General features: G+C 52.9%; 1 protein-coding gene across 1 annotated transcript in view; it reads right to left on the reverse strand.

The window, feature by feature from the left end:
• The window catches only part of LOC139603088 (basic proline-rich protein-like), a 128,821-nt gene that overhangs the window by 106,090 nt on the left and 5,335 nt on the right, over positions 1 to 17,396 (reverse strand). Inside the window, exons 2-3 of the mRNA XM_071453535.1 lie at positions 11,830 to 12,052; positions 10,681 to 11,004 (exon numbers count right to left, since the gene is read on the reverse strand). Of these exons, the coding sequence (XP_071309636.1) occupies positions 10,681 to 11,004; positions 11,830 to 12,052 (547 nt within the window). The remainder of the gene's footprint in view (positions 1 to 10,680; positions 11,005 to 11,829; positions 12,053 to 17,396) is intronic.

The following is a 17,396-nucleotide window of genomic DNA, read 5'->3' on the forward strand; positions in this document are numbered from 1 at the left end:
AAGACTGGACCCAGCAGCCTGTTTTGTTCGTATGCATTCCTGGGCTGTGGATGTGAACATGAAAATGGTGCAGCAAACAGAGGTTAAAGTCCAGGCAAGTGGCAATCAGATCTCACATCCATGTGCCAGCTGGGGTGCCCTCACCTCATCTGCAGGTTACCCTCGCCTTGCAGTCCTTTAATTCCTTGATCCAAGCAGCCCATTCTGTAGAAATCAATGTAAATAAGACTCCTGTGGTTCTGCCTCTCACCATCAGCAGCCCTTGAGTCAGATGGTCCAAAAACTGCTCTCAGCCGTTTATTTATTTTTTAAAATGAATCCAGCCTAGAGCAGGATTACACGGATTAGCAGCTGAGCATTCCCCTGCCTACAGAACATGGCCAGCCAGACGGAGCCACGCTGACAGGAATGCTGTCCTGCAAATGTGACAAGGATTTCCGTGCCCTCCTGGCTGCTGCCATCTGAGCCCATCTGCTTGGCTGCTGCAGCTCTGCCCAGGAGTGCCAGCCCCAAGCCTCTGCCTGCAGGGAGCTTGTCCTTGCTGTGGAGCAGAGAGGGAAAGCTCCCTGGGGCAGGGTGCAGGGGGTGAGGCTCTGGAAAGCAGCTGGAGCCTGAGCTGCTCAAGGATGTGGCCTTTGTTAGCAGGGAGGTGAAAGCCCTGCAGGTCTGGGGTAGGGGATGAAGCAGGGAGATACCAGGACAAATGCCAGGGCAGGAGTGATGGACTGGGCTACAAAACTGGGCTATGAAATCTGGGTACAAAATTGGGCTATAGGATTGCTATGAAAAATCTGGGTACAAAATTGGGCTATAGGATTGCTATGTAAAATCTGGGTAGAAAATTGGGCTATGAAATCTGGGTACACAATTGGGCTATAGGATTGCTATATAAAATTGGGCTACAAAATTTGGGTACAAAATTGGGCTATAGGATTGCCATATAAAATTGGGCTACAAAATTTGGGTACAAAATTGGGCTATGAAATCTGGGTACAGAATTGGGCTATAGGATTGCTATGTAAAATCTGGGTACAAAATTGAGCTATAGGATTGCTATATAAAATTGGGCTCTAAAATTTCTATGTTAAATTGGGCTACAAAATCTGGGTACAAAATTGGGCTATGAAATCTGGATACAGAATTGGGCTATAGGATTGCTATGTAAAATTTGGATACAAAATTGGGCTATAGGATTGCTATATAAAATTGGGCTCTAAAATTTCTATGTAAAATTGGGCTACAAAATTTGGGTACAAAATTGGGCTATGAAATCTGGATACAAAATTGGGCTATAGGATTGCTATGTAAAATCTGGGTACAAAATTGGGCTATGAAATCTGGGTACAAAATTGGGCTATAGGATTGCTATGTAAAATCTGGGTACAAAATTGGGCTATAAAATTGTTATGTAAAATCTGGGTAGAAAATTGGGCTATGAAATCTGGGTACACAATTGGGCTATAGGATTGCTATATAAAATTGGGCTACAAAATTTGGGTACAAAATTGGGCTATGAAATCTGGGTACAAAATTGGGCTATGAAATCTGGGTACACAATTGGGCTATAGGTTTGCTATGTAAAATCTGGGTACACAATTGGGCTATAGGATTGCTATGTAAAATCTGGGTACAAAATTGGGCTATAAAATTGCTATGTAAAATCTGGGTAGAAAATTGGGCTATAGGATTGCCATATAAAATTGGGCTACAAAATTTGGGTACAAAATTGGGCTATGAAATCTGGGTACAAAATTGGGCTATAGGATTGCTATGTAAAATCTGGGTACAAAATTGAGCTATAGGATTGCTATATAAAATTGGGCTCTAAAATTTCTATGTAAAATTGGGCTACAAAATCTGGGTACAAAATTGGGCTATGAAATCTGGGTACAGAATTGGGCTGTAGGATTGCTACATAAAATCGGGCTACAAAATCTGGGCACAAAATTGGGCTATAAAATTGATATATGAAATTGGGCTATGAAATCTGGGTACAAAATTAAACTATAGAATTGCTATATAAAATTTGGCTACAAAACCTGGATACAAAATTGGACTATAGAATTGCTATATAAAACTGGGCTACAAAATCTGGGTACAAAATTGGGCTATAAAATTACTATATAAAATTGGGCTACAAAATCTGGGGACAAAATGGCCTCTAAATTTGCTATATAAAATTGGGCTACAAAATTGGTTTAAAAAATCTGGGTACAAAATTAAGCTATAGAATTGCTATGTAAAATTTGGCTACAAAATCTGGCTACAAAATCGGGCTATAAAATTGCTATATAAAATTGGGCTATATAAAATCTGGGTTTCCTAAAAAATTTGGGCTATAAAATTTCTATATAAAATTGGGCTACAAAATCTGGGTACAGAATTGGGATATAGAATTGCTATGTAAAATTTGGGTACAAAATTGGCCTATTGCTATGTAAAATTGGGCTATAAAATTGCTATATAAAATTTGGCTACAAAATTGGGCTACCAAAACCACACTGGTGTTTTTCCAGGCCTCAGAAGACACCTGAGCACCTTGTGTGGGAGCATCCCCAGGACACGGTGTCCCACATGAGGGGATGGGCAGGGGACCCCAGTGGGTCCTCATGGAGGGCCCCAACCCAGCTGTTGTGGGTACAACCCAGTGCCAATCAAGAGAACTCTCAATCCTGAGCAGCCTGAAGGGCTGGGCTGGCTCTGAGCCCCACAGGACAGAACAGGAGCCACCCTCATGCTGACCCCATGGTGGGTGACCCCTGGAAAGGACCCTGGAAAGGACCTGTCAACCAACCAGGTTTGGGGGGTGTGTGATTCAGTGAGTGCTGTGGTTCCTGCTGGTGCTGGGGGCCCCTCACTGAGCTGGGCAGGTGGGCAGGGCAGGGTGGGCACACAGGGCAGGGCAGGGTGGGCACAGAGGGTAGGACAGGGTGGGCACACAGGGCAGGGCAGGGTGGGCACACAGGACAGGGTGGGCACACAGGACAGGGTGAGCACACAGACCAGGATGGGCACCCAGGGCAGGACAAGCAGTGTGTGCACAGAGTGGGAAAAGCTCTTGGGAAGTGCCTTCTCATTCCTCCACCTCTGCTCCCAGGGTGATGCTGAGCACTAGGAAACACTTGCACTTAATAGAAAATAAATAAAAATCACTAAGTGGCAGAGCAGGCTGTCCTGTGGCCCCGTCCCTGCTGTAGGGAGCTGCCTGGATCCCACAGCTCTGCCAGTGCCAGCTCCCTCTGCTTCCTGCCTGTGCCTGCCTGGCAGAGTGAGGAGGTGCCCAGCCCCAGCCTCGTGCCAGGGAAGCCCATTTGGCTAAACAAGTTTTCACTGACACCTTTTTTTTTTTTTAATTTTTTTTTCCCCTTCAGTGGAATCCTTCCAGCGATTTTTCAATTGCTCTGTGCCGGTGGAGTGCAGCCAGCTCCCTGCCCGCTCCTGGCTGGGAGCAGACAGCTGGCTGCTGCCCTGAGCTGGCCTGCCAGGCATTGTGCCAGCCCAGCAGGACGTGTGTCCCATGCTCCCAGCATGGCCAGCGGGTGCCAGGCAGCTGCACAGCCCTGGCATCACTGCCAGCTCTGCCCAGGACGGGCTCTGCTCTGCCCAGGGAGCAGCAGGGTCTGGCCCACACCCTCGGCTGCAGCTGCTCTGGATCCCCTCTCTGTGCCCAGAGGCCAAGAGATGGCAGTGCCAGGCTGGGCACCACTGACCCAGTGGGCAGGACTGCTCTGCATCCCTCTGCCCACTCATCCACACCCAGCACTGCCCTGCAGCCCCGGCCCTCGCTGCCAAGGAGCTTCCCAGGACCTGTCCCTGGAGTTAAAAATTCATTTTCTAGAGGAGGATGGGCAGGTGGAGCAGAGGTGAGATGAGCAGAGGCTCCATGGAGGAAGGCAGAAATAATTCTGGCATGTTTGATGGTTTCCCCTGTCAGCACCGAGCTGGGGGTTCCTGCCTTGCTCAGGCCAAGAGTGACACAGGACCCTTCTGCCTGGCCCAGCACAGGGGTGGAATAGGACTGGACAGAAAAAAATTGAACACCCTGAGCTGAAGGGACCCCAAGGATGATCCAGCCCAGCCATGACCCTGCCCAGAGCCCCCAACAGCCCCAGCCTGGCCATCCCTGCAGCGCTGCCCAAATTTCTCCCCCATCCTTCATCTCCCCCATCCCTCCCTCTCACAGAATCATGGAATGTGCTGAGCTGGAAGGGACCCACAGGGATGATCAATGCCAAAGCCAAGCCCTGCCCAGAGCCCCCAGCAAGCCCAGCCTGGGCATCCCTGGAGCTCTGGCAGCCTCGGGGCCGTGCCCATTCCCTGGGCAGCCTGGGCAGTGCCCAGCACCCTCTGGGGGAAGAGCCTTGCCCTGAGCTCCTCCCTGGCCCAGCTCCAGCTCGGATCCTATCAAGGTTTGGACGTGCAGGATCCTGTGATTCACTGGGAAGCACAAGGAAAGGAAAGTGTTGAACAGTTTTGTCATTCCAGACACATCACTCCTCCTCCACTGAACCAGGCAGGAGTGCGTGCTGATAATCTGGGATCTTGTAATTAAATACCCTGCAGCCTGAATATGGATAAGAAGGCACAGTTATGGTTTTGTGGACTGTGTCACTTGTGGCATTTCTGTGGGTTGGAGTTGCTTTGCTTTGCAACTTAAGTGCTCGTGTAGCTGCTGCATGTGGCATGCTATCAATCATGGGTGTGAAAAATCCCCCAAGCCACCAGAAAATGGAAACAATCTCGAATGCTCCTGAAGTGAAAGCGCAAAGCCATTCCCAAGACATTCCTTCAACAGTGAAATGGCTTTTTATGGAATTCAGACAGAAGATATAATAAGGGGAAAACTCTACAGAGGGAGAATGCCACCCCACCTGCAGCAGCACAGTACGGCAGGAAAATTGAAGGTGGAGGACTCTGAAGGTCTCTTGTTCAACCTTCTGCTCCGAGCAGGATCAGAGCAGGCTGCTCAGGGATTTTTGCCCATGATCAGTCAGGTCCTGAAGGCCTCCAAGGGCAGAGGCTGCACAGCCTCTCTGGGCAGCTTGCTGCCAGGTTTGACCTTCCCCACGGGGAAATATTCCCACCATATCCAGGCCAAAGTTGTTCTGGTTCGTGTCTGCTGCCTTCATCCTCCTGGATGGACATTTGTGGAGATCCTGGCTCTGCCTTCTCGGTGATCTCCTTGTAGATGGCTGTGGAGGTCCCCAGTCTGAGCAAACCTCATTGCCTCAGCCTCTCCACACAGTGGAACACACTGCAGTCCACGTGGCCTCCTCTGGATCCCTCTGCTCTGCTGAAAGCCCCAGACCCAGCTGAGGTACCCAGCTGTACCAATGAGGGTGAGTGGAGGGAGGTTTGAACTCTGCTCAGCACCTCCAGCCCGGTGCTCTGGGTCTGCAGGGGTGGCCTCTCACCATGTGCAGGTGAGGACAGGGCCACAGGGAGCCAAAAGGGAGATCCTGAGGGCAACTGAGGGAAATCCTGGCAGGAGAGAGCTAAAAGCACTGTCCTGGAGGCTGGATGGACTGAGCAGTGACCAAAGGCATCAATGCCACTTCCAGAGGAGGTGACAGCTTTCTAAGAGCTCCTCCCGAGGGGCAGCTCCCACCCCTGCTCTGGGCCAGGGACAGCAGCCAGGGCACGGCTGGAGCTGGGCCAGGGCAGCTCAGGCTGGAGCTCAGGGCAAGGCTCTTCCCCCAGAGGGTGCTGGGCACTGCCCAGGCTGCCCAGGGAATGGGCACGGCCCCGAGGCTGCCAGAGCTCCAGGGATGCCCAGGCTGGCCTTGCTGGGGGCTCTGGGCAGGGCTTGGCTTTGGCATTGATCATCCCTGTGGGTCCCTTCCAGCTCAGCACATTCCATGATTCTGTGAGAGGGAGGGATGGGGGAGATGAAGGCTGGGGGAGAAATTTGGGCAGCGCTGCAGGGATGGCCAGGCTGGGGCTGTTGGGGGCTCTGGGCAGGGCCAGGGTTTGCAATCCATGATCCCTGTGGGCCCTTTCCATCTCAGGCTGTTCTCTGACAGCCCAGGGAGATCATTTGTCCTCTCTGGGACTGCACCAAACCCCCAGCACCTGCCACCCCCTGAAAAAACGCCCTGGGGAAGTGTGAGGAGGCAGCAGCACGCAGGGTGGAGATGTCAGTGTGGGGAAATCAGCCTGGCTGCAGCTGCTCTGTGGCAGAGAAAGTGCAGCACCACCCTCCTGTCCCTGGGCACGGGGCCAGCACGTCCCGGCACAAACAGGCAGCTCCCAGAACGGGCTGGGTGTTTATGGGGACACTGCTGGAAGGGCTGCTTGAAGGGCTTCCCAAGCCTTCTGTGCCTCCTCAGGGGTGTCTGGCACCGCTGATATTGCACCCGAGGGGCTGTGCCCGTGATGGTGGCCGGGGACTCAAAGTGCAGTGAAAGCTTTGGGCAGAGTTTGCTCCGTGGTACTGCCAGGACTCTGCCTGCAGCAGCTGAAAGGAATGGGCCAGGGGGTCACTGAACAGATTTTGTCATCAATTTAGGTCTAATTTAGAGCTAATTTAGTGCTGAGATTTCAGCAGCAGCTGTAGGGGGTACCCCCTTGCCCCCTCCTCACTGTGCCATGGCTGCTATGGGAGCCCCAGTGCCAATGTCCCCCTGAACCAGCACAAACTGGGCTCCTGGAACTCTGCTGAGCCTGGCAGCAGCACCCTGACAGTCTGTGCTTGGGGGGTCTGTGCAGAGCTCTGCAGGGTGGAGTGTTGGGGAAGGTGAAACAGGAAAGCCTTATAAATGTGACGGCCTGGCAAAAGATTTTGAGAATATGGAAACTCTAAGTGAGATTGAAATGAAAGCAAGCTTTGAGATCCCTCAGTTCCTGAACAACTGGAAAACAATGGCATGGCCAGCTGAAGGTGATCCCCTTTGGATCAAACAATCCCCTCTGCTTGCAGACAGGCCCAAGAAGGGGCCCAAAGAGGAGTTTGTAGGGTTTAAAATGTAATCCAGTGTGGTAATGGAATGATTCTTATAGGCTGTATGGAAATGCTGTAGGATTTGTATCTTGTACTAGATTGGTTAGTGAGAATTAGAATATTCAGCACAGAAGAAGATTGATGGTGTTGTAATGGGAACTTCCCGGTTTTTTGGGTCTCTTTGGGGCTCCTCTCCCAGTCCTGCTCTGAGCTGTGGCTGGCAGCTCCCAGCAGGGCCCTGCACCCAGGCCCTTTGCAATAAACCCCAATTTCTCAGCCCTGGCTGCAGAGATCTCTGCTCTCTGTCCATCCCCACCATCCTACCCCTGTCTCTCCTACAGTGGAGCACAGTGCAGGGCTGTCACTGTCCCTGCCTGGGGGTTTGGATGTCACCTGCAGCAGGCACAGCCCCTTGGTGCCTCCTTCCTCTGGTGCTCTACACCTGCCAAAGGCCTGTGGATACCTGTGGAGATTCCCACTGCTCTCCCTCAGAGCCCTCTGAGTCTCTGGAACCCTCAGACCCTGCAGCAGAGGACCTGCAGGACATCTTGCTCACCATTTGGATCCATTTGGCTTCCTGGGATCCCCTGGGAGTGGGGCAGGTCCTGCTGTGGGGACATCACAGGGGTGTGAAATGCAGTGCAGGGGAAGAGGACAGTGCCTGTGGCATGGGGTGGGGCCAGTAACCCCAAATAAGGCTGCACTGGTCCTGTCAGAGCCATCCTATTATAGGGAATTATATATAGGGAATAGGGAAATTAGTGGGTTTTTGCTTTGCCTTTTGTGAGAGAAATGTGGCAGTTCTCAGGTTATGCCAGAGGACATTCAGGTTGGATATGTGGAAAAGTTTCTCCATTGAAAGAATGGTCAGGAATTAGCACAGCATGACCAGGGTGGAGTCACCATCCCTGGAAGAGCCCAAAAACGAAGCAGATGTGGCCCTGTGTTACATGGTCCGGTGGGCATGGTGGGACTCGATGGTCCTGGAGGTCTTTTCCAGCCTGAATGACTCTGTGGCTGTCCCCTGACAGGATGAGGGACACTTGGCAGTGCCAGCAGCTGGGAGCTGCCCATGCCTGAGCCCTGAGCGAGGACACAGCTCCCTGTTCAGAGAGAGGCATTTTCCTGTGGATTCCCATCCTGAAGTTACCTGACACAAATGAGGGAGCGTGTGGGTGTTGGGGTGGAGGCACAGGACGTGCAGGAGTGGTTCAGAGTAGGAGTGGGGATGTTGCCCTGCTGTGGAAGGGCATGGCAAGGTTTGGAATGAGGGGTCTGGCAGGATTTGGGATGTTCCTGTCCTGCTCCTGGTGCTGTGGGGCACAAAGTGCTCTCTGGGAGCCCAGGGACAGGAGGGCTCTGCTTCCAGAGGGGCTGATTCTGCTTCCAGAGGGGATCCAGGGCAGGATCACCTGTGCTGCTGGAGAGGGCAGGATAGGCTGAGGGGGATGCTGGGGCAGGGGTTCTGCCATGTGCCTTCCCTGCCAGCTTCCATCTCAACTGCTGAGCCAGTTTGTCCACAGCAGCCCAGTTCCTCCTCCCTCTTTATCCTGGGGCAGTGGTGCTGCAGTGTTTAAATCCAGATTTTCCCTGCATAAACATCTCACACTTGCTGGTGCTTAAAGAGTTCATGGAATGACAGAATCTCAGACTGGCTTGGGCTGAAAGGGATCTCCAACCCCCTGCCATGGGTAGGGACACCTTCCAATAAATCAGGTTGCTCCAAGCCCTGTCCAACCTGGCCTTGGACACTTCCAGGCATGGGACAGCCACAGCTTCTCTGGGCACCCTGTGCCAGGGCCTCCCCACCCTCCCAATAAAGAATTTCCTCCCAATATCCCATCTAAACCTTCTCTGTCAGCTGGAAGCCACTCCCCTGTGTGCTCTCCCTCCTGATGCTCCTGACCACCTCAGCAGGGCAGTGACTCCATCACCCTCCCACAGCAGGAAGGGTTTCCCCAGGGTTCCACCCCTGGAAAGAGCCCCGGGCAGGGCAGGAGGTGGTGGCCATGGCACCCACATTTCCTGGCCCTTGGCTGGAGCCCATAACCCCAGGAAGAGCTGGCCACCAGCCCCGTGCGTGGGAGAAGGGCGGGTGCAGAGCGCAACACGGGCTCAAATCCAGCAAGGAGGATTCCATCCCAGTCTGGCTGGAGGCAGCACTTCCCAGAGGTTGGGTCAGGAATCCTGGATCCTCCTGACCCTTTTCTGGGCTGTGGGATGCTCAGGGCACAGCTCCATGTGCTGGGGACCCAGCAGAGGGTTGGCACAGGGCTGGTGCATGGGCTGGTGCAGGGGAGAGTGAGGAGGAGCTCCGGGGTCCTGCACAAGGGCAGAGCCCACCTTACCATGGCCCCCTGCACTCTCTTGTAAACTACACCAGGCTTAGGGGAAACTGAGGCAGGCACGAAGGAAAAGGAAAGGAAAAGGAAAAAAGAGAGAAAAAGAAAAAGGAAAGTGGGCACGGCAGAAGCTTCCAGATTGCTGGAAGCAAAAAGCAAAGAGCAGGAAGTGACCCAGCTGTCCCCTCCCCACAAGGCTGTGGGGAACAGGTGACCACATCCACCGTGTCCCTCTGGGCAGGGTGGGAGGTTTTAAAAACGAGGGCAGGCTCCCTAAATCACTAAAGTGATTTCAGCATTTATTATAATAAAAGAAAGGCCTAAAACAGGGGGGTCTGGGCCAAGCAGAGCCATCCTCCATCGAGGATGGAGCAGCGATGTCCCAGATGGAGTGGCACACATTCAGTGGGTCAGATGCCCCTTTTTATCCTGTTTTTTGTCCCTTTGGATTGTTTTCTGTTTGGATCCTTCATTTGCATGAAGATTTAAGGCCTTGGTTGGTCTATTACAGTTCTGTCCAGGCTGGCTTGTTTTGCTGGGGGGTGCTGCACTTTACTGAGGTGTAATTTCTTATAACCACCCTTTTAAACCCCTTTTACCATAACCAAACTAACAGTACATGTTAAAAACAGGACCAGACTCCCAGTGCTAAAGTGATTTCAGCATTTATTATAATAAAAGAAAGGCCCAAAGCAGGGCCCAGGCCGAGCAGGAGCGTTCCCGTCGAGGATGGAGCAGCGCCGGCGCTGGGGCTGCTCAGCAGCGATGGCCCCGATGCTCCAGGGGAGCAGCACAGCTTCCCTGGGTCAGATGCCCCTTTTTATCCTGTTCTTTGTCCCTCTGGATTGGTTTCTGTTTGGATCCTCCATTTGCATGAAGGTTTAAGGCCTTGATTGGCCATTACAGTTCTGTCCAGGCTGGCTCATGGTGCACTTTACTGAGGTGTAATTTCTTATAACTGCCTTTTTAACCCCTTTTACAGTAACCAAACATTAAAAACGAGAGCAGGCTCCTGGTACTAAAGTGATTTCAGCATTTATTATAATAAAAGAAAGGCCCAAAGCAGGGGCCCGGGCCGAGCAGGAGCGTTCCCGTCGAGGATGGAGCAGTGATGTCCCAGATGCAGTGGCACAGATTCAGTGGGTCAGATGCCCCTTTTTATCCTGTTTTTTGTCCCTTTGGATTTGTTTCTTTTTGGATCCTGTTTTAGGCCTTGATTGGCCATTACAGTTCTGCCCAGGCTGGCTCGTGGTGCACTGAGGTGCGTTATGGTACGTTGAGAACCTTATTTCTTACAACTCCCCTTTTAACCCCTTTCACAATATAACAACCAAACTAACACTGCATGCTTAACTATCAACTCTTTCACAACACTTTCTAACCTATTTTTATCAGCACCGAGGGCCGGGCTGTTTGTGAAGCTGCGAGAGGAGCGGAGCTGATGATGCTGAGCAGGGCTCCGGCTCTGAGCCACGCCGGGGCGGGGGCCTGTGGGGATGTCCCGGGGAGGATGCTCCGGGGAGCCGAGCATCTTGGACAGCTCCGAGTTTCCTCCTCCCTGTGGGCAGGGGCCGGGAACGGCACGTCCTGGCTGGCCGCCCTCTCCGGCCGGGTCAGCTGCAGGTCCCCGCTGGCCAGGGGGAGCCGCAGGAATGCTGGAGCACAGCTCGCATCCCGCGTTGCTCGGCTTCAGCTCGGTTAAAAATATCCTCTGACAAATACCTGCACAAACAAGGGGAAAAAAACAAACCCACCTCACCCTTATTAAAAAAAAAAAAAAAAAAAAAAAAAAAGGAGAAAAAGAGCTGTAATTTTCCACAGCACTACTGAGGGACAGTTTTTGGCCTCCCCGTCCCTCGTCGCAGCGCCCTGTGCCGGTGCCTTTGCTGGGGGATGGAGCGATGGAGCGGGAGCGTGTCCTGCCCGGCGGGGCGAGGCTCCGGAGGTGGGAGCAGCCGCCCAGCGCTTCCCGGCAGGCTCTGGCACCGGCTGCGCTGAGCTCAGCCCAGCCCCGCTGCTCGCTGCGGCTCCGGCCGGGCCGGCACTGCCAGCGCTGGGCACCGCATCATCCTCCCTGGGCACGGCATCATCCTCCCTGGGCACCTCACCATCCTCTCTGGGCACCTCACCATCCTCTCTGGGCACCTCATCATCCTCCCTGGGCACGGCATCATCCTCCCTGGGCACGGCATCATCCTCCCTGGGCACCTCATCATCCTCCCTGGGCACCTCACCATCCTCTCTGGGCACCTCACCATCCTCTCTGGGCACCTCATCATCCTCCCTGGGCACCTCACCATCCTCCCTGGGCATCCCCCTCCCTCCCTGGGCACGGCATCATCCTCCCTGGGCACCTCACCATCCTCCCTGGGCTTCTCCCCTCCCTTCCTGGGCACGTCACCTCCTTCTCTGGGCACCTCATCATCCTCCCTGGGCGCCTCATCATCCTCTCTGGGCACCTCATCATCCTCCCTGGGCACGGCATCATCCTCCCTGGGCACGGCATCATCCTCCCTGGGCATCCCCCTCCTTCCCTGGGCACGTCACCTCCTTCTTTGGGCACTTCACCATCCTCCCTGGGCACGTCCCCTCCATCCCTGGGCACCTCATCATCCTCCCTGGGCGCCTCATCATCCTCCCTGGGCACCTGCCCTTCCTCCCTGGGCACCTCATCATCCTCCCTGGGCACCTGCCCTTCCTCCCTGGGCACCTCATCATCCTCCCTGGGCACCTGCCTTCTCTTCCTGGGCATCTCACCTCCCTCCCACCCCTGCAGGGAGCACCCTGGGAAAGGTGGGCTCCCCTGGAGGGGCATCCCTGACCCCAGGCTGGGGCTTTGGCAGGTGAGGGATGCTCCCCGGCTGAGCCTCAAGCCCAGGTGTGCGGTGTGGAAGCAAGAAACGCCCCCAGCAGCACTGCTGCTGCTGCTCTGCAGCTCTGGGGGTTTTCACAACACTGGCAGAAATGGAGGAGAAGCTCCCAAAGCACCCACAGGCTGCCCATGCAATGGGGAAAGGAAGGGAAGGAGTGGCTCAGCATGGAGGCAGAGAGTGCCCAGGTGGGCACAGGGTGCAGGCTGGCACCAGGCTGGGCATGGGGCACAGAGCTGGAGGCAGCCCCAGTGGGGAGAATCCCCTCTCTTTGAACAGGCAGGCCTGGGCTGCACACAGCAGGGAGGGGAAGGGCCACAGGGCTGTCCCTGCCATGGAAGGTGTCCCTGCAATGGTGACCCTGCCATGGACTGTGTCCCTACCATGGAGCATGGCCTTGCCACAGTGTCCCTGCCATGTTGTCCCTGCAATGGTGACCCTGCCACGGTGACCCTGCCACGGACTGTGTCCCTACCATGGAGCATGGCCTTGCCATGGTGTCCCTGCCATGGTGTCCCTGCCATGGACTGTGCCCCTACCATGGAGCATGGCCTTGCCATGGTGTCCCTGCCATGATGACCTTGCCATGGAGGGTGTCCCTGCCATGGAACTCTTGGGCAGGGAGCGTGAGATTAACCTCCAGGTCCTTCCTCCCAGCATGTGCTCCAGTTCCCTCCCTTGGAAATGCCATTATTTGTCTTCCCCTGTATTTGGCACTAGTGAGACCACATTTTGGGTACTGTATCCAGTTCTGGTCCCTCAGTTTGGGAAGGATGTTGAGATGCTTGAGAACATCCAGAGGAGGCAACAAAGCTGGAGAGGGGTTTGGAACACAAACCCTGTGAGGAACGTTTGAAGGAGCTGGGGTTGTTTAGCCTGGAGAAGAGGAGGCTCAGAGGTGACCTCATTGCTCTCTACAGCTCCCTGAAGGGAGGTTGACAACTGACAGAACCAGAGGACACGGTCTGCAGCCATGTCAGGGAAGGGATAGGCTGGATATTAGGAAGAAATTTTTCACCAAAAGAATAACAAAGAACTGGAATGCTCTTCCCAGGGGGGTGGTAGAATCACCATCTCTGTGGTGTCATTACATTGCAGGGGTTCCATATTGTTGTCTCCTTACTGCAAGAGTTTCACACCTCCTTGATGTTTCTCGCGGGCATCTCCTCAGAGCACTGACTCCTCCTTCTCCTCACAGCAGCCAGCTGACCCCAGATCCCCTCTCAACCAACCAACCCACTCTTTTATAGCACTGGCTACAGCTGTGGCCTGTTAAAGTCAGGCCTGTTCCTAATCTCTAATAATTGGCTCAGCTGCAACTCCTTAGGGGTAAGATTACTTTCTATACTACCTTTATTTTCTTATATTCTATCGCCCTACATCTCTGGATGTATTTAAAAACAGACTGGACATGGCACTTGGTGCTAGAGTTGAGGTTTTAGAGCATAGGTTGGACTCAATGATCTTAGAGGTCTCTGCTAACCTCATCATTCTGTGATTCTGTGATTTATATGAGAAAATATGAAAGTGCCTCCAGTCCCTGCTCAGTGACCTTCAAAACCATCCAGCAAATTGTGCTTGGACGCCGAGCCCGGCCAGATGGCCCCTCTCAAACCCTCTGGCCGTGCAAACAGGGCTTCACTGCTGGCTGCAGCTCCCAGGCAGCCTCGGGAAGCGCCGGGGCTGAGCTCCGGGCAGGCGGCCACGCCGGGGAGGAGCCACCAGGGAGGAGCCACCGGGGCTCGGCCAGGCTGGGAGGGGCAGAGCCGGCAGCCCGCAGGCTCCGGGGGTGAAAAATGCCTGGTTCAGCATTGGCTTCTTGCAAATATTCAAATGAACGTTATATGTGTGATGTTAGAAAGTGATGCTGTATTGATTTTCTTAAGTAGTGTGTTAAATGTAGTTTTATATTTAATATAAGTTTTATATTTAATATAATAATTATATTAATTATACATTTGTATATAATTTTAACATTATATTATGTTATGTTATATGATATTATATATGATATGATGTTATATTATATTATATTATATTATATTATATTATATTATGTTATATGATGTTATATGATGTTATATTATATTATATTTATTATATTTATTATATTTATTATATTTATTATATTATGTTATATTATATTATATTATATTTATTATATTATGTTATGTTATATTATAATGTTAAATTAGAAACTATGCTATGTAAGATACTTTTTTTAAACAGAGGACTCACACCAGATAGCAGCTACAGGACCCCTAAATCTTTCAGAGAAAAAGAATTTATTGCTCCCTTATCAGAAGAAATGAACTTTTTCCCACCTTGCTCAGCCCTGAAGATGCTGGTTAGGATTAAGAGGAAGAAGTTGACACTGACCAGACAGAATCCTGTGTTTGAATGGAATTTATGCATCACGTATGGGATGCATGAATATGCAACAGGTTATTGCTTTTAAGGGTTAATCCTCTGTTAACGTGGGTCCTTTTCTGGGCTTATTTTGCCCAGAAAAGGTACCCGGACGTCCATAACTTTTTGTTTCTATTGTCTCATATTGTCCTAATCCAAATTGTCCAAATTATTATAACTCTATTTTTATAACCATTTTATTACTATTAAACATTTAAAATTTTAAAAACAAGTGATTGGTGTTTTTCACAGGGGGGGTAATTGAATTGGGAAGGGCAGAGTTAAACAGGGGGATCCCAGATTGGAGGGGACAGGGCTGGGTGTGGGCACCTGGGGCTGCCAGTGCTGTGCCCCATGGGATGGGTGTGGAGGTGGAAGGTGCTGGAAGAACCTCTGGTGCTGGTGGGGATGGCAGGGAATGAGGCCAGGGCAGTGGGGACTCCTGGAGCCCAGGAGAGCAGAGAGAAAACCAAAATAGAGTCAGGAAGGGAAGGGAAGGGAAGGGAAGGGAAGGGAAGGGAAGGGAAGGGAAGGGAAGGGAAGGGAAGGGAAGGGAAGGGAAGGGAAGGGAAGGGAAGGGAAGGGAAGGGAAGGGAAGGGAAGGGGTTAAAAGACCTGTCAGAGCTGAGCCTCACTGGAAACACAGGAGACAGCTGGAAAAGATTTAAATATCTCTTTGCTGTGTGTCTGGGAGCTGTGGGTGCCAGAGAAAGGTAGTCTTATTTCTGCTAATATCTGGTCTGACACACTCAATGTGTTTAACAGTTTTCAGCTCACTCAGGCAGATGAGCCTAACTAGGAAGTGACCACGCAGGGATTCCAGGATGCTTCATTAGCATGCAGGCTGGAGAGGAGGCTCTGCCTCTACATGCAAAGGGAGGCTGCAGCTACTGCAGCAGCTGTGCCTGGGGGATCCATCCCCCAAACTCAGGGCTGACCTCAATGCCATCCTGCAGGGATGCTGGGGATCCTGGGGGATCCATCCCCCAAACTCAGGGCTGACCTGAATGCCATCCTGCAGGGATGCTGGGGAATCCTGGGGGATCCATCCCCCAAACTCAGGGCTGACCTGGGTGCCATCCTGCAGGGATGCTGGGGACCCTGGGGGATCCATCCCCCAAACTCAGGGCTGACCTGAATGCCATCCTGCAGGGATGCTGGGGACCCTGGGGGATCCATCCCCCAAACTCAGGGCTGACCTGAATGCCATCCTGCAGGGATGCTGGGGACCCTGGGGGATCCATCCCCCAAACTCAGGGCTGACCTCAATGCCATCCTGCAGGGATGCTGGGGAATCCTGGGGGATCCATCCCCCAAACTCAGGGCTGACCTCAATGCCATCCTGCAGGGATGCTGGGGAATCCTGGGGGATCCATCCCCCAAACTCAGGGCTGACCTCAATGCCATCCTGCAGGGATGCTGGGGAATCCTGGGGGATCCATCCCCCAAACTCAGGGCTGACCTCAATGCCATCCTGCAGGGATGCTGGGGACCCTGGTGCAGTGCCTGGAGGGGTGCTGGGGCTGAGAGCCCTTTGTCACCAGCCTCCCCAGCACCACCTCCCCCAGGCACTCCTGCTGTCTCTCCAGTCACCTCCCTCGCCTGTCCTTGGTCAGTGGCAGGCACTGGGGGAGGTGGAGGATGCTGGTGGCTTTGCCTCCAGGTCAGCAGCACCAGGAACATGGGACAACACTTCCATACAGACCAGGGAAGGGGAGAGGGGGTCCTGAAGGAGCTCAGCTGCTGATAAATGCTTCCCAAAGGGATTGGCACCGCCCTGCTGGTGACCTGAGCCTCATGCCCCCACCTGTGGGACACCAGTGAGAGGAATCAACCATATCCCCTGAGGTCTCTTGCCCAGGGGTCCTCCCTTGGCTACTGGGGGGCTCTGCCTGGGGGGGCAGGACTGTGAGAAATGCCTGTGAGCTGCCAGGGTGATGCTGAGTGTCTTGGTTTGGAAAGACCTGCTAAGGAAGGCAGGAGCCTCCCCTGAAATGGAGAATGTAAACCCTCCCCACCCCTCTGAATTGCAATAAATTTGAAATTAAGGGGCTCTCAGGCAAAAAATATGGGAGCAGGAAATAACAGGGAAATGTTCCTTTAATAGGGAAAGGAAAAAAATAAAAGCATAAAATAAAGAATGCAGTGAACTAAAGCAACAGTGGCAGAGTCAGAACCCAGCCTGACACCCTGTGGGTCAGGCTGGTGGCAGCAGAACCATTGGAATTGTGGCTCAGCCCTCCTGCAGTGCCAGGGCTGGTTCTGCTGGAGCAGGGATCCTGGAGAAAGGTGCAGTCTCTGCCTCTGCAGATCCAGGGCAAGAGGCAGCTGCTGTTCCTCTGGGCAATGCAGTGCAGAAGCCGTGCTGGTGTTCCAGAATCTCCAGATTCTATCCGGGTAGGAATGCTTGGCTCCTCCCTCTGGGCTCCCATCTGCCAATGGGATGCTGTAGTTCTTATCAGCCATGCAGGGACATTCCATAGCTGTTATCAGCAGGTGTCCCCTCCTGAGGGAGGAGTGATTGTGGTCACTCAGAGAGAGAGATAAGGCAAACTGCCCACTTGACAAAGATAATCTGCCATACAGATGGTAATTGAACACATCTTGCCTTGCAGTCTGGACCACTGAGGCCAGGGGAGCTGCTGCAGCCTGTTGGAGAGCAGGCAGGGAATGCTGAGCTGGGCTGCAGATTTCCCTGTCCTCATGCCTGGCCATGGTGGCTGTGCCAGAAGGGGAGATTAGAGGATGAGTGAACTTGTTGCACGACATGCACCATTTTCTATGCAGCAAAGGTGTGTTTAATCACATGGAACTGCTGCCAAGAATTAGCATTGA

Source organism: Agelaius tricolor, unplaced genomic scaffold (genome assembly GCF_023055355.1).
Source record: "Agelaius tricolor isolate 1412-34295 unplaced genomic scaffold, bAgeTri1.0.p SCAF_36, whole genome shotgun sequence".
Taxonomy (NCBI): Eukaryota; Metazoa; Chordata; class Aves; order Passeriformes; family Icteridae; genus Agelaius; species Agelaius tricolor.